The 24,420-nt window shown below is 54.1% G+C and overlaps 1 protein-coding gene across 5 annotated transcripts in view; it reads right to left on the bottom strand.

The window, feature by feature from the left end:
* Positions 1-24,420, bottom strand: part of TPST2 (tyrosylprotein sulfotransferase 2) — a 51,728-nt gene that overhangs the window by 11,104 nt on the left and 16,204 nt on the right. For 3 of the 5 annotated variants that reach the window (XM_087424024.1, XM_087424027.1, XM_087424023.1), the window contains 2 exons: positions 5,267-5,338; positions 227-1,132 (listed from right to left, as the gene is read on the bottom strand). In XM_087424024.1, coding sequence (XP_087280150.1) covers positions 227-1,132; positions 5,267-5,338 — 978 coding nt within the window. Of the gene's footprint in view, positions 1-226; positions 1,133-4,194; positions 4,559-5,266; positions 5,339-18,504; positions 18,594-24,420 lie in introns of those variants that run through there. The other 2 variants (XM_087424026.1, XM_087424025.1) reach the window with 2 other exon arrangements.

Raw genomic sequence — 24,420 nt, 5'->3', positions numbered from 1 at the left:
ACTTGTCAATGCCACACAGTTAGGAGGTGGGACAGCTAGTTCAAGGCCCTGCTCCCAACCACCCCTTCCCAGATCTCTTCCATTACAACAGAGGCAGCGGAGGCTCAGAGAGGCACAGTGACCTGCCCAAGGCCACACAGCTCGGAGAGGCAGAACCGATCTCCCCGCCTAGTGCCTCTGACTCCAGGAGGAGGGGTGTGGGCGGAGCAGAGGGGGCTCCACTCACTTGGACAGGGAGACGCCTCCGGGCTTGCCAATGAGGTCCTCGTGGTGCAGGACGGCGTCGCTCCAAGCGATGCCGAGGAAGTCGAGGATGAGCTTGAGGGAGCGCCGGGGGTGCAGCACGAGCTGCTCGTAGTAGACGGGCAGGCACTTGTCCCTGCCCACCTCCATGCACTGCGCGTACATCACCTCGATGGCCTTGTTCCACTTGGTGAGGCAGTCGCGGTAGCTGCTGAGGTCGAAGCCGGCGATGGTGACCTTGCGCGTGATCATGGAGTGCACGGAGGCGCGGCCGTCGCGCACCATCAGCAGGAACTTGGAGTTGGGGAACAGGCGCGACAGGTAGACCGAGGACTTGAGCGTGAAGGGGTCCTTGTTGCACAGCACGCGGGCCGGCTCGCCGTGCTTGGCGATCACCTCCAGGATGAAGGCCTGCATGGCGGCGTCCAGCACCTCGTCCGTCACGCCCGCCTCGTCCAGCCGCAGCTTCTCGCGGCCCGACTTGGACCAGGCCTGGCGCATGGCCAGCACGCGGGGGATGATGCGCGTCTCCTCGCCGCAGCGCACCTCGGGGTGGGCGTCCAGCATGGCGCGCATGAGCGTGGTGCCGCTGCGGGGCACGCCGCCCACGAAGATGAGCGGCATGGCCTTGCCATAGCGGTACTCCACGTGGTCCGTGCCCACCACCACCAGGTCCTCCTGCTCCGGCCGCATGGCCCGCCGCGGGCTCCGCGGGCCCTCCAGCACCGCGCGGCACTCCAGCACCCGCTGCCCCAGCTGGACCGCCAGCACCAGGGCCAGCGTGAAGCCCGCCGCCAGCAGCGCCCTGCGCACAGACAGGCGCATGCTGGGCCTGGGGTAGCGGGCCTGCTTCAGCGACAGGTCAGCGGGAGGCCCGCGGGGCTCACATCTGGGGAGAGAGAGGGGGACACACGCAGTCAGGGAGGCCTTGACCGTACAGACCCCAATGACAGCAGACGGGAGGACGCTGAAATTCACAGCAGGGCAGGTGTCAGGAGCACTGCTGTGTTCTTGGCACCGAGCTGCACCCTTCATCTATCTTAACTCGACATCCTCCAGCAACCCCAGGGGAAGGGCTGTCATCAAGGGACATGGGAGCCCCACGGCCTGGGTTCAAATCCCTTCTCGCCACTTCCTAGCTGTGGGACGCACTCAGTTCCTGAACCACTCAGTGCCTCAGTTTCCTCATCTGATAAGTGGAGGAATAATAATTTTAAAGTTGACTATCCAAGTATGGAAAACAGTAATACACCGGAGCATCAGATTTCAGCAGCACATGTTTCGCAAGGACAGAGTTTTGGCCTGGTTTGTTCTCAGCTGTTTCCCTGGCTCCTAGCACAGTGCTGGCGCCTCTAGGTGCTCGAGAAAATTTCCGGAATGTGCCCTGGTTGAATGAGCAGGCTGGCACAGAGCAGGTGCTAGGAAATGATCACTGTAGAGAGAGGAGGAGACGGAGGCACGGAGAGGTGGCTCACAATCGTCCAGCTGGGAAGCAGCCAGGCCAGGGTCCGAGATTTGGACCTGGGCCAGCCGGCTCTGGCGTCTGCTGTGGACAACCACAGTCTGCCTCTGCAGGAGAGGCTCTTCAGGAGAAGGCACAGAACATCCTGGTCTGGGGTTTTTCCAGAATCCCCAGCCATTCATTCAGTCTTCATTCAGTAAGTGCTTATGAAACAGTAAAAGGTGCCAGGCACATGCTCAGGGCTAGGGACAGGAGAGTGGACGAGACAGCCAGGCCCCTGGCCTCAAGGAGCTTATGTCCCAGCGAGGGAAGCGGACGGTACACAACTAGGGCCAGATGGTGATAATGGCTTGCAAAGGAATGAACCAGACACCGTGAGGGGGACCAAGTAAAGGACAGAGGGTGGAGGTCGGAGGGCCTCTTGGAGGAGGTGACATCTAAGCCAAGACTTGGATTTGTGAAGGTGTGTGGAAAGGGTGCTCCAGGCAGAGGGAACAGAAAGCGCAAAGACTTCGAGATGGGAGAGGGTGTGGATGTTCAAGAACCTACGAGGAGGCTGCTGGGGTGGGAGGGGAGGGAGGGGAAAGACAGTGTGAGGTGGGAGGGGCAGCTGCCAAGCAGGATGACTTAGGACATGAATTATGACCCTGAGCCCACACTCCTCACCGCCCCCCCCCCCCCCCCGGCATTGCTAATAAAGATGATCAGACTTCAATGGCAATTCTTCAGGGAGGGCCCACCCAGCCAAGCCACCCCCTTCTCCGGTCACCTCAAATGACACATGTGCCCTCCTCCCCAGTTTACCCTCAGGGCACCTCAATTTTGCAACCAGGGCCCAATACAGAAGGTGTAGATTCAGATGCTGGGCCGACACTCAGCCAGCCTCCGACCACCCCGGCCCTTCTCTGCCTCGTCCCTGCTGTGTTTCTGAGCCTTCGCGTCCCCTCCCACCTCTTTCCAGAATCAAAGTGAGGGACTGAAATCTCTGGGCATTCAGGAGTCAGGCAGACTGAGTTCGAATCCCAGCTCTGCCACTTCCTGTGGGCTGTGTGAGCTTAGGCAACAGACTTCACTTCTCTGAGCCTCATCTGTAAAATGGGTTTAAGAATATCAAGCTCAAAGGGACACCATGAACATTAAAAGACCTGCTTAAGAACTTCAGAACACACCCGGCACACAGGGCACATTAGAAAGAATTTTAGTGGTGTTGACCACAATCATCGGTTATTCATTTATTCCAACATACCTACTGCGTGCCAGGAGTTGGGCTATGGAGCTAAGAGACACAGCCTCAGCCCCCCAAGTCTACTCACACTGTGGACCCACACCTGGGAAGGAGTGATGGGTTCTGCCCGAGTAGGTGAGGAAGGCTGCCTGTAGGAGGCAGCCCTCATGCTGAGTTCTGAATAGTGGACATGTGGAGTTTTAAACAGCCAGGTGGAGAAGAGAGAGAAGGGTGTTCCTGGCCCAGGGAACAGCCAGTGGAAAGGCACAGGCAGGAAAGGACCCAGCAGGACTGGGGGGCTGCACGTGGCTTAGTGAATGGTGCCAGGTCTGGAGAGAAGGGAGTGCGGAGATGATTTCTCTTCGACATGAGGTCCAGCCGAAAACACCAAAGGACCCGGTTTGCAGCTGGGCCAACCCACCCACCTGGCCCTGGGCTGCCTGAGGCTCCCCTGGCCGCAGCAAGTGGAAAATACACATCAAAGCCGAGGGAACATACAGTCCGGGGGCTGGGGTCAAAGCCGCTGAGAGGCCCTGGCATTTCCTGGCCATGTGGCTTTGGGAGAGTCACTTCCTCCAGCTAAGCCACAGTTTCCTCAGCTGCAGAGAGGGCGGGTCCACTGACCACAAAGGCTGCTGTGCGGGTTCTAGAAGCACCTGACAAGCAAAGAGGAGTCTCACCCTGGGGTCACTGGCCTCTCTGAGCACTGGAAAATAGCCCAGAAACTTGTACCTATCAAATGTTCCTGACTATGCTGGGGGTTCAGAGGTGCCCTGAATTCAGGGTCTGGGATGGTGAAGTCTAATTCCAGGGCTACTTTCAGCAGGGAGGCAGGCTGGACAGAAAATCACTCAGAAATCCCTCCAAGGACCCCTCATCTTCTTCAAGTGCTCACTGAAACTCTCCCCTTAGACCGGAGACCAGAATTCTGCAGGATATTATTATCTCAGGGTCAATGCCCTGGCAGACTGTCAATCACACTTTAGCTTAAATTAGTGCACTCACCCTTTCTTCCTGACACTTAGTGGGGAGCAAGAGACTGGAGCTTTTGGGGGCCAGATGGTGATGAGGGACGCAGAGAAATGGAGGAAAGGGGATAATCTGGGAAAGTTGTTTCCAGAAAGGATAGGCAAAATGTGCATGCCACTACATGTGCGTACTCTCGAACTCATGTTTGGGGTTGGAAGGGATTTGGATACTAAATACCAGGGGGAAAGGCCTGGAAGAAGGGATCAGCAGAATAAGACAAATGTTATCAGCTCACCAGCTTTGCTTGACACTGATCAGTCATTTGGCTACAGCACTTTCAAACAAAGCAGTTGAGGTTTCTGCTTTTACATTTATCGAGTGCTGGTTCTGCTCAAGTATTTTCCACGCGGCATCTAACAGGATCCTCTCCACGACCTCTGGGGTAGGGATGCCTCGCCTCCAGCAGCTCAGAGAGAAGAGGCAACCTGCCCAAGGTCGCACGGCCAGAGTGGCAGGCCTGGATCAGACCAGGCTGAGGCCGGGCTGTTCATTGTCCTCGGACAGGCCCCAGCGAGAGCCCCATCTCTGCCCCCAGAAGAAAGCAGCTCAAAGCGGGCAGGTCAGACGTGAGCAGCAGACAGCAAAGACCTGGAGGATGGCTTGAAAAGAAAAATCAGGGCGACTTGGCAGAGGGAAAGCAGCTGGGAACCCACAAAGCAGAGGTGGCTTCCTGGCCACCCAGAGCCAGGGAACCCACTCCAGGAGGGGCCAGAGGGACCTGGGCCTGCCCTCCACCCCCACACCCCCCTGGACCCTGACAGAGGAGGTGTCCCAGCATCCTGGCAGTGAGGATGATGGATAAGAGCCTCAGACTCAGTATCCTACAGCCCCAGGTTCAAATCCCGCCTCTGCCACTTGCCAGCTGGACCTAGACAAGGAACTTCACCTCTCTGAGCTTCTATTTTCTCCTCCAAAAAAACGGGATAATAATAACTTTTCTCAGGGAGCTATTATGAGGTTTGGGGAACTTGTATGTGAAGCACTGAGCAAGCACTCCAAAACTGCCAGCAGGGGTAACGTGGAATGCAAGAGGGTTTGGATTCTGGCTGTGCCTGGAATCTGCTCAGGGACGCTGGGTAAGACCTGCCCGCTCCGGAACTCAGCCTTCTCTGTCCCATCGCCAGGAGAATCATCTTCCCAAGACAAAGAGAAGCAGAGGCCTGCCCTCTCCATGCTGCTGCGATCCAGCTCATTCTAGCACCGGATCTGAGCCAGCCAGGGGAGTCTGCTCGGCCACCCAATAACGGAGGCTGGGGGTGTGGGATGGCTGTGCCTCGGGAGTCAGGGGGGCCTTCGGATGCACTTACCTCCCCCGGGCACTCGCATCCCTGGGCTCCAGCCCTCGTGGCCACTCGCCAAGGCCGTCCACCGGCTGACCCCTGCAAAGCAGACGAGATGCTGCATTAGGGGTGGGTGCCGCAGAGAGGGGCTGGGCCACCTCAGAGGGGATGTCAGGCTCCCCAGGGGCACCCGACAGTGATTTGGGGGGGAAGTTCTCTGGAAGATGAGCTGTAGTGCAGGGAGAGGCCACCTCAGCCCAAGATGTCACAGCTGGGGTCTGAACTCGCCTGGTCCTACAGGGAATGAACTGCTCCCTTCTCAGGCAGAGAGGTGTGAGCTGAGAATCTGAGCTAAGGCCCTGCAGCCTTAGGGAGCCCCTTGGTCTTTGCCAACCAGGCTTTTCCCTTCCTCTTGGCCCAGGGACCTTGGACTTCAGGAAAAGTAAATATAACAATAAGCAACAACCACCACTACTATTCCACTAATCACCATCTGGGACTGCTGGGTAGGGTTGAACAGGCTGTGCACGGCCCAACTCCAACGGGCACCATGTAGTTAGCCTACAATAAATATGGCACCCCCGGAGTCAGACAGTGTCCTGCCACCACCTAACACTGACCAAATGCCCACTGTGTGAGTCCTTGTGTCACTTAAGCCCCCTAAGAGGAAAGTATGATGATCCCAATTTTATAGATGAGAAGACGACACCAAGAGGGGAGCTGCCAGCACCAGGAACTCCATCCAGATCTGTGAGACACTGACGCCTAGCTCTTAGCCACTGCATTAAAGGAATGAGGCCACCAACACGACGGGGTCTGGCATGAAGCCAGGACCTGGCCAACGTGGAACCAAGGGGATCCTGGTGGACACCTCACTGCTGTGTCCTTACCTTTTAGGGTAGGGAGGGTTTTTCGTCCACTGCTTACCTTCCCCCATTTTACAGATGGGACAATTGAGGCCCACGAGGGGAAATCACCTCGCAGACTCACCTACTGTGTCTGAGGCTCAAAACCTCCCTCCTCTCGGTCCCACTCCAGGTGGGGGTGGGTAAGAACGCAGCTCTGCAGTTGGACGCCTCCCTGACGACAGAGATCGTCACTCCCCTGAGCCTCAGTTTTCCTGTTCTGGAAAATGGGCTGTTGGGAGGTCTGAACAAGATAAGAGCAAGCACTCAAAAGTCTCAGCTATTGTTTTATTTGCATCATAATGGAAATAAACTGGGTAGAAGCTATTACTGCATTACTTTGTCCTCCCTCCCTTCCTGGTCGCTCACTCCTCACTTCTATGGTTTTTTTTCTATCCCTGAAATACCAGCCTGATTAATACATCTCAACCCAGATGGAGAAAGGTACTCAGGTGTAACCACAGCAACCAGCGCCCCGCCCTGTCCCCAAGCTACAGAGCACACAGGCCTGGCCCTCCCGGGGCACAGCTGGCCAAGCACGGAGGCCTGCCTCTTGGAACAAATACAAACACTTAGGGACGGGGCACTTGAAGCTCTCATGGAGGCGAGGTGGCTCGGGCCCAGCTGCCCTCCGGCGGCCCTTGAAATGCCAGAGAGCTCGAGAGGCCTGCCAGCCAGGCAGCTTCCACGGCGGGGCCCTCAGTCCCTGAGAGCTGTGTGTCCAACGCGGGGCACCACCCACAGCTAGGTACATTTACATGAAGTGAAATTAAATGAAATGTAAAATTCAGCTCCTTGTTTGCAGTGGCCACGTTTCAAGTGCCCGGTAGCCACACGGTGGCCAGTGCCCACCATACTGGACAGCACAGATCTAGGATGGGGTCGGCAAACTGTGGCCCTCAGGCCAAATCCAACCCTTGGCCTTTGAGCTAAGAGTGGCTTTTACATTTTTTTAAGGGAACGAGAAGGGAGAGGAGCAGCAACAACAAAAACTCTACAGGCCCCACAAAATCTGAAATATTTACTCTCTGGACATTTATAGAAAAAGTGGCCGACTCCTGTTCTAGAACATTCCCATCATTCGCACAAAGTCCTATCGGACAGCACCAATTTAGAGACAAATGAGAGGCATGGGGAGGGGTCAGGGAGCCCTCCTTTTCTTGTAGGAGGAACAGCAGCATGTATTAAGCGCCACTGTATATTTATAGATTTTATCATTTTTTTATTTTTATTTTTTCCCCCCAAAGCCCCAGTAGATAGCCGTATGTCACAGCTGCACATCCTTCCAGTTGCTGTATGTGGGACTCGGCCCCAGGATGGACGGAGAAGCGGTGCCTCGGTGCGCGCCCAGGATCCGAACCCGGGCCACCAGCATCGGAGCGCACGCACCTAACCACCAAGCCACGGGGCCGGCCCGCCACTGTATATTTAACATCAGCCCAAGGCTTTCCACGCCCTACCTCCTGTATCCTCCCAACAGCCCAATGGTGGGGTGCGGCGGCAGCAGCCTGGTCCTCCAATTTGTGGACGACAAAGGCCCACGTGGGTGCCAGGTGCACACAACTATGCCAAAAAGAAAACTGCCAAATCCACCGAACCAACCAGCACACACAAACCACAGGTGAGAGAAAAACAAGAAGGAAATAGGCTCAAAACGCCCCCAGGGATTTTGTTCGGGTGTTAGGTGACCATATTTTTCTCCTAAAAATGTACTCTCATGGTGTTGTTACATTGTCTTTCTACACAATAAAACAATAAAACGACCGACTAGTAGTTTTGAGTTCTAAGCCAGGCCTAGTAGGGGCTAGACAGCTTGGGCTCAAATCTCGGCTCCCCCAGCTACCAGCTGTGGGCCCTTGGCAAGTCACTCAACCTCGCTGAGCCTCAGTTTCCTCTCCTCATCTGTAAAATGGGGCTGATAACAATACCTCACACGAGGCTCACATGAAATGTGGCTGGTGCAAACGAGGAACGAGCCCCAGAGGAGTGTTGGGACGTGTAAATAAGTCAGAACATGCTAGAACACCGCCTGGCACCGGGGGAGTGCTATTTACATTTTGGCTTTCATTTTCTAATTTCATCCCCAGCAGAACCTTTCAAGGTGGGGATTTTTTTTTTTTTTTTTAATGACACGCAGTCTTTTTTTTTTGTGAGGAGGATCAGCTCTGAGCTAACATCCGTGCCAATCCTCCTCTTTTTGCTGAGGAAGACTGGCTCTGAGCTAACAGCTATTGCCAATCCTCCTCCTTTTGTTGCCCCAAAACCCCAGTAGATAGTTGTATGTCATAGCTGCACATCCTTCTAGTTGCTGTATGTGGGACGCGGCCTCAGCATGGCCGGACAAGCGGTACATCGGTGCGCGCCCGGGATCCGAACCCGGGCCGCCAGTAGCGGAGCGCGCACACTCAACCGCTAAGCCACGGGGCCGGCCCGGGGGGTTTTTATCTTCATTTGATAGGTGAGAAGATTGAAGCTCTGAGAGGGGAAGCCATTCACAAAAGGCCCACGACTAGTCAGAGCAAAAGCCGGTGTCCAAATCTGGCTCTGTCCCCAAGACATCGTGTCTGGCGGCTCATAAAACGGGGGCAGCAGGAGAGGATGGGAGGGGACTTTGCCCTCTCTTTAAGGCCCCATGGGCTGCCCTGAATGACCACTGGAAGGATGGGGATGCATTCATTGCACAAATGTTGACTGAGCACCAAGTACCAGGCACTGACCAAGATGCCAGGACACTCCAGGACAGCAAAGGCCCCGGCCCTCATGGAGTTGACATTCTAGCGGGGAGCCAGGAAACCGGCGTGTGAGATCATTTCTCCTGTGATAAAGGCTGGAAGGAAGGAAGGAAAGGCCCACGTGCCCTGGGGGTTCAACTCGTTTCAACTTTCTAACTCAGCATGATTTCCCCAAGCTCAGCAGATCCAGAGGTTCCCAAGACAGGGGACGGGGCTGGAGCACGCGACGCCAGTGCAGGAGGCTGTCACTGCAGCTCAGGGCGGCCTTGGAGGGGTGCCCGGTGCCCACGTGCCTGAGCTCGGCCATCAGCCCTGCGAGCCCTCCCGTGGGAACCAGCTCCCAAACATTCCATCACCATGGCTACCACTCCCCCGACCCCCGCTGGGCCCCGCTGACCTCGCCACTCCAAGCCCCGACCCTCTCGTGCAGATAGGGGAAGCCCGAAGCTCTCTGGGGCAGGGGCCCTGGGGATCAGAGACCTCTGACCCACCCTGGAGGGAAGCCAGTCAAGAAAAGCCTGCCAGATTCCAACGGGGTGAGAAGAAGAAAATAATAAGAAAAATGATAATTCCGAGGCTATGGACACTGCTTCAACTTAACAAGAGGGAGGAAGAGGAGGCAGGGTGCTGCCTTAACAAGATTAGCTCATCCTTATTGAGCGCTTACTGTATGCCAGGTCCTGAGCTAAGGGGTTTACATACACCGTCGAATTTTGTTCCCACCCCTGTTACCCCATGTGACCCTCCTTTATTAACCATCCATTCAGTGGGGCTCAGAGAGGTGGGGTCACCTGCCTAAGGCCACACAGCTGCTAAGCAGGAGAGCCAGGAGGAAAACCTGTCTCCCTCTCTCTCTATAGCCCCTGCTTCTAGATCCATGATTTCACTCTCCTGACTTGCTTTGCAATTTCTACCTAAAATGATAAAGCAGCCCCCCTGCTCCCACTGTCCCGGCTCCCCTCGGAGGCCCAGTTCAGCACTCTGTTAGGCACAAGCTGGAGTGGGAGGTGATGAGCCTGGAGGTCACATCCCAGCTCCCCCACTCAGAGGCTGGGTGTCCTGGCTCAATCTGGAGCGGCTCTCGGAGCCTCAGCGTTCTCATCTGAGAAATGGGAATAACCCCGGAGCAGAGAGAGTTGTGAGGAACCACATAACGTCCATCAAGCCCAGCCCGGAGCCAACATGCAAAACTGCTAGCATTTAATATCATGATCACTGTTGTCACAGCAAAGGCACGAAGCCTGGAAGGACACACAAGCTAAGAAACGAGGGGCCTGGTGAGGTGGGGTCGGCAAACTTCTTCTGTAAAGGGCCAGAAGGCCAACGATTCGGACGCTGTGGGTCAGATGGTCTCTGGCATAGCTACTCCGCTCTGCTTTTGTGGCAGGAGAGCAGCCATAGAAAACAACGCGTCGATACATGCGTGTGGCTGTGTTCCAATACAGACTATTTACAAAGTCAGGCGGCGAGCTACATTCGTCCCGCGGGCCCTGGTTTGTCAGCGCCCTGGTCTGGATGACGAGAAGACGATCTTGGCAGCACACGACCCCGGGGAACTTGGACAAACCCTCGAAATGCAAAGGCAGTGAGCCGCGGTAGAAGCCGGTGTATATTCAGGTTCTGGGCCCCGTCTCACAAGGGCCAGTGGGAGGACCCAGGCCACCAGCCTTTGGTGGGCGAGAGAAAACATACAACTCGGGAAAACAAACAGTTGATTTTTTTTAAAAAGAGGCACGTGCATGCACATGGAATCATCCGACATCTGGTCTGGCGCCAAGTAAAGACTTAGAGAGACATGGGTGCCTGGCACTGTTATATGCATTTTGCCTCTAACCACAACCCTGGGGGGTAGGCACTATTATTACCCCATTTCACAGAGGGGGAATCTGAGGCTCAGAGAGGTCAAGTGTTTAGCCAGAGGTCACACAGCTGATAGTAACCAGCTGAGTGTGAACTGGAACCCAGGTCTGCCTGATACCAGAACCAGAGCCTAAATCCCTACCCTGCCAAGTACACAGATGGGGGAAGCCATCTGTCCCAGGTCGTGCAGGTGCTCAGAGCAGTGACCAGCTTGGACTCCTGGCCCCCATCCCCCAGCCTTGCCCCCAGCGCCTGGCACGGCCCCTGCTCTGGGCTTCCTTTTCGGGAACACACAAGGCCTGTGCCTGGTAAACAACGCAAACAGGAAAAGACCAGGGTGACCTTGTGGGACTGGGGCTTCCTGCACTTGCCACACACACACACACACGACCCGCTGACAAGCTGCCAGAGGTGGGGGATGAGCACTGGAGTCGGAGTCCACACACCTGACTTTGAGTCCTGGTTCTGGTGATTACTAGCAATGCAGCCCTGGGGAAGGGGGGGAGGGGAGGTGTCACCTGACTTCTCTGGGCCTCAGTTTCTTCATCTGAGAAATGGGGATGCTGACAGCAGTTGCGAGACTTAACAAACGAACTGATAGAAACCACTCAGGACAGGGCTTTGTTACTCTATCACGGTTATTACTTCCCTTTAGGGGGTTCTCAAACTTCCACGTGCAGTAACATTGCCAGAAACTGTTAAAAGACAGGTCCCCAGCTCCTACCCCCAAATATTCTCATTTGGAAGTTACGTGACGGGGCCTAGGGCCCCGCATTTTACCACGAGCCGCCCCTGCCCCAGCTCTGTGAAATACCGCTGAGGGCACTGAATCCCGCATTCGAGGACTGTGTCCTGGGCGCCCACCCAGGCCAGGCACGGGGAACGCAACAGCCACAGAGTGTGGGGTCCGGAGTGCACGCCCCGAAGTTGGACGGGCCCCGGTGCGATCTGGGCTTGGCCCCTCGCCAGCTGTGTGACTTGAGCCAGCGACTTCTCCCTTCTGGGCCTCGCTCGCCTCATCCCCAGATTAAGGGTGCAAACAGCAGCTGCCCGGCCGGGCTGGCATAGAGGTGAGCTCAGTGACAGTAGCTACCAGGATGTACTGTTATTTCTTAGGAGACACAGCCCTGCCCGTAAGGAGTGGCCGAGCAACAGACACAGGAGAGGCAGAAACGCCACACACAAGGGAGGGAGAGAGTGGCTTGGCCACCCCGGAGAGAAAGAGGCTTGCCTGGCAGGGCCGGCCGAGGGTGAGCCACCATTCTCGAACACAAAATGTAAGGGGGCGCCCCAAAACTCAGGAGTCAAGATCAACAATGTTTTAGTGCAGTATTTTTAAATGAATGCCAAAAAACTATTAAATTTTTAAATAGGATAAATAATGAGGCTGTGCCAAGCCGTACTGGAGCCTGAGGCAGAAGGAAAATATCAGGAATATGATCCCGTCTTTATTTATAAATTTTGACATATTGTTCATCCTGGATATTCTTGCATTGATTTAGATTACTTTGATAACAGCTTTATTCACGTACCACACAACTCACCTATTGAAAGCGTACAATTCTACAGTTTTTGTGTATGCAGAGGTATGCAACCATCACCACAATCAATTTTAGGACATTTTCATCACCCCAAAAAGAAACCGCGACCGTTAGCTATTGCCCCCCATCCCCTCCTCCCCCAGCCCCTGGCAACCACTAATCTACCTTCTGTCTCTATGGATCTGCCTCTTCTGAATATTTCATGTAAACGGAATCACACAGTACACGGTCTTCAGTGACTCGCTTCTTCCACTTACATAATGTGGTCAAGATCCATCCATCGGTTCTGATTTTTTTTTAATTTGCATTAAAATGTTATTTATCTTGATTACTGAACTTTCTGGGAATCCTTTAAATTTTACACCCAGGCGAGTGCCTGGCTGCTTAATCTCAGCCCAGCTGCCTGGGGCTCCTCCAGACCTAACCTGGGTTTCTGCAAAGCCCAAAATTGACGGCACGGTTCTGTTCGCACCACGCCCAGGAGCCAGGGAGCTCAAGACCCCCAGAAATGCCCCAGCCTGGGGAGTAGGAGCCGCTGGGGGCCTCTCGAGGAAATGCACACGGGGGGAAGCGGGTTCCCCACAAAGTCCTGCTCCTTCTGGAACCACTCTGCCTCGCCTCGCCCTGAGCAATTCTACTGTGACTTCTGCTTTGACACGAGCATTTATTGAGCTCCAGCTGTATACATCACATGTCACCTCGCCACACACTGAACTCAACTTGCAGCCACTTCATGCCTTTTCCTCAGTCAGTCACGGCACACCCCCTGAGGCAAGCGACAAGGCTGGGAGACAGGCACGGGACGGGAGTCAGGGGGTCAGGGAGTCGGGTTCACCTCTGCCGCTCCCTGGCTGTGCAGCTCCGGACAAGACACTCAGCCTCTCTGAGCCCTGGTTTCCTCATCTGTTAAATGGGGCGCACGGGGAGCCCTTCTAACAGGGCTGTAGAGAGGAGACAAGGACAGTCCTCGGTGAACTGTCACTTCTGTACGTAGATGCACGCTCACTCTCAGCCGGCACGGAGCTAGGGGTGTAGCAAGCACGGCACCATCTGATGCCCCCAGCCGCCCTGAAAGAAAGGCACAATGATGTCCCATTTCACAGAGGAGGAATCAGAGGCTCAGGGAAGTGAAGTACCTTGTCCGGGGCTACACAGCTGGTAGGGGCCAGGCCAGGAGTCAAACTGAGGTCTGACTCTGAAACACCGGATCTGAGAAATCGAGCTGGCTTCATCAGTCTTAAGTGCCAGCCTCCTCCATTCCAACCCCACAATGGGACCCTATGGGTTTAAGAGAGCGGGACACACGTGAACAGCTCCCCAGGGGGGTACAAGAGCGCACCTCTGGGAACCCCCAGCCTTCCCCGGGCTGTCCTGAGCAGTGGTGGGCACGCCGCAGCTGTGTCTGTATCCAAACTGCACATCCCTTCCCCCTAAAGTAGAGTCACCACGTCAGTGGCCCTTGGGGGAAGGGAGGGGCGGCCAGCCAGGAAAGGCAGGGCAGAGCGGCATGTTCCGGGCTCAGGACAAGCAGAAGCGGGTTCCAATCCTAGCTGCACTGCCAAAGCGCCCGGCAACCAGGACGTGCCTCTGCCCTCTCCGCGACTCCCACCTCCTCGGGCTACTGAGAGGGAACAGACAATACACCCAGAGTGCTTAGAGGAGCCCCTGACTCGGGCTCAGCCCCATCAGGTGGTCCAGGATGCCCCGACACTCCGAACTCTCCAGGACAGATGCTGACGAGGGGACCTCGGACGAGGCTCTTGACCTCTCCATACCTCAGTGTCCTCACCTGAACATGGAACCCACTTCTGAGGCTGTTGAGAGGGCTCGACAGCTCAGGGCGGCCACAGCAGGCAGCCCAGCACCCTGGAAACTCGTAAGGAACAGAAGCCACTGTATTCAGCGTCCCCCAGAATCCACAGGGAGGGGCCTCAGCCACCCACTCTCTCGAGGTTTGGGGAAACCATCCAGCTGAGCCAGGCTGTGTTTCGCCCCAGGGAGCTCTGGCCAACTCCGGCGGGCAGGTGCCTCTCCTGCGGGAGGAAGAGCTGCTCCCAGCAGGACACACCCTTTCTTTGGCCAAGGCTGCCTCTCCACCTACCGAAGACTACCTAATTGGTCTTCCTTCCTCGCTTGGCGAGCACCCAGCCTGGTTGCCCGCCTCAAAAAACAGGGCATCATGGGAACATGGGAGGTGAGGCACACGGCAGGGTGGTCCAATGGTTAAGGGCACAGGTGGAGGGCTCAGAGGGGCTGGGGCCACGTCTCGCTTGGCCAAGGATGGGCTGTGAGACCTGGGGCCGGTTAACTTCAACAGCCTCGGTTTCCTCATCTGTAAAATGGGGCTGAACTGCCTGCCTCAGAAGGCTGCGCTAATGACTGCTGAGGCGAGTGCTCAGGGCAGGACCTGGCAGGAGGGGATTTCAGACAATGCCAGCTATTAATTTATCATCATCTCTAATTAGATACTCTAATTAAATATTCATGGCATAACCATAACAGACCTGGATACGACCATAAAAAACGATTCATTCCCTGGCAAGACATCTGGGATAAGATGTTAGGTGATAAAAAGATGTTAAGTGAGCCCGTTCTGGTAAATATTTATGTTGGAGGAATATTCCAGAAAGATACACCCTAAAATGCTAACTGGAGTTTCACTTATTTTTCCTCTTTCTCTCCCTGAATTTTATAACTGTTCTACAGTGGGCATCTATCAACGGTGTGATGCAAAATAAACAAATGGAGAAATGAAATTGGGGCGATTTCTAGATATGCTGCAAAACTTTGAGACCTTGAGTCCGGAATACACAGCCAGCCTTGGAGAAAGCCTGGCGCAAGCCCAGACTGGAGAGTCTGGCCACGGTCACACGGCAAGGTCATAGAGCAGCCAGGCCTAGGCCCGGCTTTCCAGACACCCAGAGCTGGGCTCCTCTCTGCTGGCATCGTACTGGTGTTCATTCTCCCAACAAGATTAGGAAGGCTGGCCTCTTGGTTACAAGTCTGGCTCTGGAGTCAGGCTGCAGATCCTGGCAGGGCCACAAGCTGTGTGACCTTGGGCAAGACACAACTCCTGTGGGCATCAGACCTGTAGCAGTGCCATAGGGCTTTTGTAAGGGTTGAATAAGATAATGTATGTAAAGCACTTAGTACCATGCTGGGCAAACAGTAGGTGCTTCAGGTCCTATTATTATTATTATTACTCTTATTACTATGCAGAATCTAGTTATGTTATGGAGAATCCTCTGTAGGACATGGAATGCTAACCTGGCAAGCAGAGGAAGGAAATTTAGACTTGGGTACTGGGGAGCCATTGCAGGTGTTTGAGCAGGAGAGGAGCAGTATGATTCTGAAGCTGCACAAGGCTGGAGGCCAGTGCCCACCTACAGGGACTGTCTCTGCCACGTCCTCCATCACCGGCTCCACATCCTTGGCAGTCCTCCTAGTGCTGCCAGGCAGAAACACAGCACAACTCCCACAGGCTACACTCCTGCCATTTCCAGCCTGTCGGCTTCCTGGGGGTGCCACCTGGGCTGGTAAAGTTCAGGCGATCAACAAGCTGGGGGACTTGAAGCAGCCCACACGGCCTCAGTCCACAGGTGTGATGAGCAGGAGGCCCAGATGCCTGGCGGGGGCCGCAGGGTGGCGGAGGAGAAACGGCCTCTACTTCGGAGCCATGCAGACTGGTTTCCTCCTACTTTGCTGTGTGCCCTTGGGAAAGTCCCTTCCCGTCTCTGAGCTCCAGTTTGCCCACATGCAAAGAGGGTCTGAACTGCTTCCATACACCGAGGGGCTGCCGGAGGGGTGCAACACAATAAGACAACAACGGTTTCCTTTGGCTGCGCTCCCACTATGAGCCAGGCACGGTGCCAAGGGCTTGCATTAAATCCTCACAACTCTAGAAGCACTCCTTGTACCATTCCTATTTTCAAATGTTACTTAATTACTCAAGTCACAGGTATAATCTGCATATTTAAAAAAAAAAATAGAGAAGGCTTAGGTCTCTTTGGAGGAAAATCCCCAATCCTGCCCTTTTCTCTCTTTCTTAAGAAGTAACCAAGTTGATCAGTGTGGGGAGGAGCCCCCCACACCTGCTTTCTATGAGGTTATAGCCAAACAGGACCTCTCTCCCTCCCCTCCCAAACACCCATCCCTCCATCTTTCCACTCATCCTTCCCTCCTCCCTGCCACATGCCATCAGATCACACTGTGGTTCTCAACTGGGGCCGACTGGCCCTCAGGGGACAACCAGCAACGTGTGGAGACAGGTTTGGTTGTCACGACTAGGGTCATCTGGCGGGTAGAGGCCAGGGATGCTGCTAAGCGCCCTACAAGGCTCAGACCAGCCCCCACCACAAACAATCATCTGGACCAATGCCAGTGATGCCCAGGCTGAGAAGGCCTGGACTGCACGTGTCCCTCTGGGACCTGCGTGGCGTCCTCCCCACCAGGTCCTGGAGATCTTTCCACATCAGCGTATTCGTTCCGTCATTCCTAAATGTAGCCTGAGCACCTACTGTGTGCCAGACCCTGTCCTAGCATGGGCCCACATCAGTAAGGACACAGAGAAAGCCCCAGCCCTCAGAGGGTGCTCCATCCTCATGGAAGACAAGACCCCGATGGCTCTCCCCCCCTCTTTTTAATTGCTCCAGAGCATCCTCGGCCGGGATGGCGCACCATTGATTCATTTGGCCAAGGCTTTCCTGATGGACACTTGTTGATGCAACACACCCCGTCACAGTGGAACACGCCTCCTGGTGCCCATGAGTGAGAGGCGCCCTGGGGCCCTGCTAACTGTATCAGCAGAGTCTCCTGGAAGCTCGCGAGTCCCACCCCAGCGATACTCAATCCGAGTCTGCATTTAAACCAGACCCCACGCCTTCCCATGCATGTTAAAACTTGACAAGCACAGCTCTAAGTAGTTACCAGAAGCAGGTCGGCTGCTCAGGGGCCACGCACTCTCTACATTTCAGCAGAAACTGCCAGAACTGCCCTCCAAGGACCCTCCCACCAGCAGTCCGCAAGTTCCCCTTCTGCACCAACTTTGTATTGTCAGACGTTGCCGTTTTTGCCGAGCTGACAGTTCCTCCCATTTTCCAGATATGGAGACTGAGGCTGAACAAGGTACCTAGACAACCAGAACCCAGGGTCGATGACCTCTACAGCCTCTCCCAGCTCTGGCTTTGAGGATCTGGCCACGTCCTGGGCCTGTTCTGTGCCAGCTTCCTGCCCAACCACTCTGGCTGTCAGAAGGACGCTCAGTGCAGGAGGCAGGAAAGGTTACAGCTCGCCTAGCAAAGGAAAGCGAGTTTCCAAGGGAGGGAACAGGCTCTGCAGGCTGGGCACCTGTGAATGCCACCTGGGAGGCTGCCCTGTGCCCGTTCGTGTCCAGTCATCCGGGACGAAGGACCAGGCTGGCGCACAGGACAAGCCCGCCCTTGTCACGCACAAGAGGTAATAACGCCAAGGCTCCGGGGTGAGGGCGAGGATGGGGGCCATGCAGGCGAGGAAAAGGGCTCTGGAGCCAAGGAGCTGGCTGGGCCCCCAACCCTGCTCTCACCAGCTACACATCTTAGCCTCAGTTTCCTCCCCTGAAAAATGGGCTCATTCCACCCACCACGGAGAGCTGCCGGAGGACTTACGTGCAGATCCATCAACAAACGGAAGCTGCCATCTGCAGCCCCGCCTGCACAGCGCCGTGCTGCTCCACTCAGCTTACTACATCCTCACAGCAACCCGCTGCGGGCAGCGCTGTTATCTTCCCCGCTCGACAGATGAGGAAATTGAGGCTCAGAGAGCTGCAGCGCCCTGCCCTTGATCCCACGCTGAGATACAGGCCACAGCAGCAGGGGCCCGGGCCCCTCGAGGTCAGCCTTCCTCATCGCGATTCTGCCTCTGTCGAGCTGTGTGACCCCGGGCAAGCCGCTTCACCTCTCTGAGCCTCAGCTTCCGAAGCAGTGAAATGGGGACATCACTCAGAGACGGGAGATGGAAGGCCACCCTGCAAACAGGAGAGTTCCGTGTGCCCCTCCTCCGGGGCTCCATACTGTCACCCCCAGCCCAGGAAGACGTGTCACGAGACGCGGGCATCTCGGCTCTCTCCTTGCACTCTAGGTGTGACATGGGTGAGGCCATGAAGGCAGGCAGCCCCCAGAGAGGGACAGCCACTTGCTCAAGGTCACGTAGCTGATAAGCAGTGGAAAGCAGCAAGAGGTGGGGTTTCCAACCTGAGTGGGGTCCGGGCAGCAGCCAGGGTGGGGGCCAGGGGCAGGCTGGGGCTGGCAGGTGTCCGGAGTGGGGACCGCCAGGAACAGGCAGATCTGCAGTGGCCGAGGTCTCTCCTGCTGGCCCTTGCCTGCGAGGCCTCTTTGAAGGACCAGACAGTCCCCGCCTCTCCCCAGAGGCTCCTCCTCCCTCGGGGCCCAGCTGGTCACTGGCCCGTGGACCGGCAGTGGGCACCACCTGTCTGCGGCCTCAGGGCTTCGCTCTGCGGCTGCAGCACAGGCCACCTAGGCCACGCAGTCTCCCTATGGCTGAACTTGTCCGTCTTCTGGAATCTTCTCTCACCACTGCGGCCAGAGTGTGTAGCTACCACAGAATCCTGACCATGTCCTTCCCCTACCACTGCTCAAACCCTCTCATGAGCCCTCAGCCTCAGCGCGACAGTCCCACTCCTCCCTACAGTTTGTAACAGCGACAGGCAACAGGAGCCCAAGTTGAGTCACATGTGGAACTCAATTTCCCAGTAGCCACGTTCAAAAACTAAAAAGAAAAGGGTGAAATTAAGTTTAAGAATAGATTTCATTTCACCCAACATATCCAAAATATTATCATTAATCAACATAAAAATTAATATAACAAAAAATCAATATAAAAATTAAACTTAATGAGACATTTTACTTTCTTTTTTTTTCCTTAATACTAAGTCTTTGAGGTCTGGGGTGTGTCTTCTACATCCAGCACATCTCAATTTGGCTGATCAATTTGCACTGGAAATACCTGATCTGTATTTAGAGTTCCTAAAATGTAAAGTTGGAAAAGCACTTTCACATCCCCAAATAGTTCCACACGTATTCAAAAATTTTCCAAGAACACAATCGAGTATCTGTTTTGAAATCTAAACTTCAATTACATTAAAATAAAACACTGAGTTCCTCAGCCGCGTTAGCCACGTTTCAAGGGCTCAGCAGCCACGTGTGGCTCGCGGCTCCCGTGGTGGACAACAGGTAGATGCAGTCCTTCTGCGTCTGGTCCCCATGGCCCTCGCAGCCTCATTTCTAGGCCTGTCCTAGAGAGGGAGTGAAAGCTCTGAGCACACACTGCCTTTCCATCCCCATGACCCTGCCCTTCCTCAACGTCCCCCACTTCCTGCCAATTCCCACTCTTTCCTTAAAATTCAGCTCCAGGTTCCTCCCTCTGCAAAGGCTTCTCCGACAGCCTCCGGACCCGAGAACATTCCCCATCCCTCTGCTCATTCCCCTTATTGTAATGTCACACGGTGTTGTAGCTGTCCATCTTGAGGTTTCTCAACCTCGGCACTGTCAACGTTTGGGTCAGATAATTGTAGGATGTTAAGCAGCAACCCGGGCCTCTACCCGCTAGATGCCAGCAGTACCCCTACCCCCAGTCGTGACAACCAAAAATTCCTCCAGGCATTGCCAAGTGTTCCCCAGGGGCACAATCACCCCTGGCTGGGAACCAGGGCCTGGCACACAGAAGGCACCCAAGCCTGCACCTCAACAGAAGAGGCTTACCCAAGTATACTCTACCATGAGGCACACCTCCTCCAGGAAGCCTTCCATGATGCCCTAGCCCGGTTAGTGTTTCCCCTGGGCTCCCACAGCCCCTGCACTCACCCCCCTACAACGCCCTCCAAGGAACTGGGTCTTGTCCACTGCTGTACTTTCAATGCCTAGGCTGGAGATTGATATATAGTAGGCGCTTACTAGATATTTACACAACTAACCTGAGAAACAGGGATGACTTAAGTTGAAAAGGCCCACAGGGTCTGTCTTGCCTATTTTAGTTCAGGACTCTCATCCCAGCAAAGGTGATAATAACAGTCACAGCTCCATTTATATACCAAGCACTGGGCTAACTCTGCAGGGTTTAGAGAGGGAAACTGAGGCTGAGGCAGGTGAAGGGCTTACCCTGTGTCCAAATCAATGATTTTGAGGCTCAAAACTCCTGCTTCCTCCTCTTACTGATTGAAAGAAGTTACACATGGAAGAAGATATTTGCAATACATATATCAAACAAGATATCCAGAATATATAAAGAGCTCTGTGAAATCAATAAGAACCGGACAGGCAACCCAATAGAAAAATGGGCACATTTGAAGAGATATTTGTACAAGAGGTTATCTAAATAGTCAATAAGCATATGGGAGGGTGCTCAATCTCATTATCCATCAGGGAAATGCATGCAAATTAAAAGTACAACATGGGACCACGCTACATCTGAATGGCTTAAAAAAAAAAAAAAAGTGATACCAGTGTTAACAAGGATGTGATGCAACCAGAACTTGCATGCTCTGCTGGTGGGAGCGTAACCAGGTAAATCCCTTTGGAAGACTCTTTGGCATAACAGAAGCAAAAGCTGAACACGCACCTTCTCTACGACCCATCTAATCCACCACTAAGTACACGTCCATCAGAAATGCATCTAACTGTTCACCAAAGGGCACCTATCGAAATGTTCCCAGCAGCACTGTTTGCTACAGTCCCCAGCTGGAAACGACTCAACTGCCCATTAACAAGAGGACAGACAAATGAGTAAATACAAATAAATAAATTTATACTGGACAGCCAGGAGAAAGAATAAGCTAGAACTTCACACAACAATATGGAGGAATCTCACAGATATTATGTTGAGCAAAACAAGCCAATACAAAAGAAAACATACATATGATTTTATGCATGTAAAGTACTTTATATGCATATAAAATACAAAGACAGGCAGAATTCATCTCTGGAAGGAGATCTCAGGATGGTGCTTACCCTTGGGGGGCCATGACTGGAGGGGGCACGAGGCGTCTTGGGGTGGGGGAGGGGGTGTTGGGCATGTGTTTTTCTTGATCTGGGTGCCATCCCACGAGCACACTCATCTTCTGAAAATTCACTGAGCTGACCACTCAGGATGTGTGCACCTTTCTCTACGTATGACAGACTTCAATAAAAACAGTCTTAAAGAATCACACTTTGTCAAATACTGGGGAATGGTGGTGCTGGCCGGGCGTCTTCCCACCCGCAAACCTTTCCCGTCTGCTGCAGAGGAACACACAAGACTCCTTTCATTCATTCAATCAACACCCGGTGGCAGGCGCTCTCCCAGGGCCAGGCTTGGTCCCGGGCACCGGAACCATAAAGGTGAACTGAGCCGTGGCCTCCGACGGTGCCACCCATGTCCCAGTGCCTGGCACACACACCTGCAGACCCACACGCAATCAAGGAGCTGCCAGGCTGGGGCGGCTTTTGATCAGAGGCCAAGGAGGTGATGTCTGCTTGTCCTCCGCTCTCTCTGCCCTCCCGCCCTGGGCTCAAGAAAGTTTTCAGGCTTTTTCCTTCCGCTGGGCCAAACCCAGCCATTCTGGCACAGGCGGCAGAAGTTTCATACTTGCTAATTTCTCTGCCACCGTCTCCCCTCCCTCCTGATGACTCCTGGATTGTCATCTCCAGCCCAAATCTCTCTCTTCAATGCCACAGTCGGGGTCAACTGTCTCCTCGTGACCTCCACTTGGGCGTTGAGCTGGTACCTCAAACTTAATGCATCCAAAGCTGATCTCCTGGTTTCTCCCCCTAAATCACTCCACTCGCTGTTGCTGACAGCTCCTTATGCTCAGGCCAAAAGCCTTGAAGGCAGCCAAAAGCCTTGACTCCTCTCTCTCTCTCTCCCACCCCAGTCCAACCCAGCAGCAAATCCTGTCAACTTCACCTTCAAAACAGTGCCATGCAATGACTTCTTGGATATGACACCAAAGGCACAGGTAACAAAGAAAAAATAGACAAACTGGACTTCATTTGTGCATCAAAAGGCAGTATCCAGAGAGTAAAAGTCAACCCACAGAATGGGAGAAAATATTTGCAAATCGTATATCTGATAAGGGGTTAACATCCAGAATATATAAAGAACTCCTACAACTCAACAACAAAAAACCAAACAACTCAATTCAAAAATGGGCAAAGGACTTGAATAGACATATCTCCAAAGAAGATATACAGATGGCCAATAAGCACGTGAAAAGATGTTCAACATCACTTATCCTCAGGGAAATGCAAATCAAAACCACAATGAGACATCACCTCACACTCGTTAAGATGGCCACTACCAAAAAACAGAAAACAAGTGTTGGCGAGGATGTGGAGAAATTGGAACCCTTGTGCACCGTTGGTGGGAATGTAACATGGTGCGGCTGCTGCGGAAAACAGTATGGAGGTTCCTCAAAAAATTAAAAATAGACCCACCATATGATCCAGTAATTCCATTTCTGGATATATACCCAAAAGAATCGAAAGCAGGGACTCGAACAGATATTTGAGCAGCATTATTCACAAGAGCCAGAAGGTGGAAGCAACCCAAGCATCCATCACAGATGACTGGATAAGCAAAATGCGGTATATACATACAATGGAATATTATTCGGCCTTAGAAGGAAGGAAATTCTGCAATATGCTGCAACATGGATGAATCTCGGGGACATTATGATAAATAAGCCAGTCACAAAAAGACAAATACTGTCTGATTCCACTTACATGAGGTCCTCACAGTAGCCAAAACCATAGAGACAAATTATAATGCTGGTTGCCAGGGGCTGGGGGGAGGGAGGTTGGGTAGTTACTGTTTCATGGGGACAGAGTTTCAGTTTTACAAGATGAAAAGAGTTCTGTGGATGGATGGTGGTGACGGTTGCACAACAGTGTGGACGTACTTAATGCCACTGAATTGTACACTTAAAAACGGTTAAGATGGTAAATTTTACGTTATGTGTATTTTCACACACACACACACGAGCCAGAATCTTCCCCACCCCCCCCCACTTCACATCACTCGCACTTATTGGGCGTTTGTGTGTTTTGTGCACCCTCTTCTCACCGCCCTGGTCCAAGGCATCCTCGTCTCTTGCCTGCATAACTCGAACTGGCCCCCTGATTCTGCCCTTGTCTCCTCAGTCCATTTTCACTGAGCAGCCGGAGCGATCATATGAAGATGGAAATCAGGTCACGGCCCTCCTCTGCTCTGAATCCTCCCATGGCTCCCGGGCTCAGGAAAAGCAAGTCCCCATATAGCCCACAGGCCCTACAGGCTCTACCCGGCCCTTACCTTCCCAGCCTCACTCCCCACCTGGCTCTCTCCCAGCCCCACGGCCCCCTTGCTGTTCCTCATACTCGGGAGCACGCTCCCACCGCAGGGCCCTTGCCCAGCTGGCCCCGCTGCCTGGACGCCCTTTCCCCAGACACCCACCCGGCCTGCCTGTCCCTGCTCGTGTCTCTCTCCTGATCACCCATTTAGTACTGTTACCTGCCTGCACTAACATGGTACTCCAGACCCCCTTTCGCTGCACGATTTTTCCTTTCTCTTAGCATTTACCACCTGCCAACACGTCACACAACTGACACTGTATTGCGCATTCACTGTCCGGGTCCCGGATGCTTTGCTCACTAGAATAGAGCCTGGCGCACAGTACGTGCTCCATCAATATTTACTGCATTCTCACTCTGGGCCCCTCTCCTGAGGCCACGTGACCCTGACGCGCCCCCCCCCCCCCCCATCACAGCAACTATGAAATACTCGACTCCCCGGGACCACCTGAACTCACCACGTTATCTCCTAGCGTGGTCCCCTCCCAGGCTTCCCTGCTGGAACAAGCCGGGTGGAACAGTCAGGATCACTGTGAACTCCTTCCCCTCCACGAGCCCCTGATCCTACTCCCCACCAAGCCCTACCCATCACCCCAAGCCCCCATCACCTCCCACCTGGCCCCCGCCTCTCTCCACGCAGCGGGCATGCCACTTTCTGCTTTTACGACGTTGCCCACACTTGCCACTATCTTCAGGTTGCAATTCTTCCCATGGCTTATGGGGGCCTCGTGATCAGACCCATGCGCTCTGGCCAAATGGAACTTCTGTCAGGCCCAAGGTAGCCAC

The sequence above is a fragment of the Ceratotherium simum genome, chromosome 35 (assembly GCF_057802395.1).
Source record: "Ceratotherium simum simum isolate JZ-2026a chromosome 35, ASM5780239v1, whole genome shotgun sequence".
Taxonomy (NCBI): domain Eukaryota; kingdom Metazoa; phylum Chordata; class Mammalia; order Perissodactyla; family Rhinocerotidae; genus Ceratotherium; species Ceratotherium simum.
Note: the sequence above shows the minus strand (reverse complement) of the source record. Positions and strands in the feature narration are given on the sequence as shown.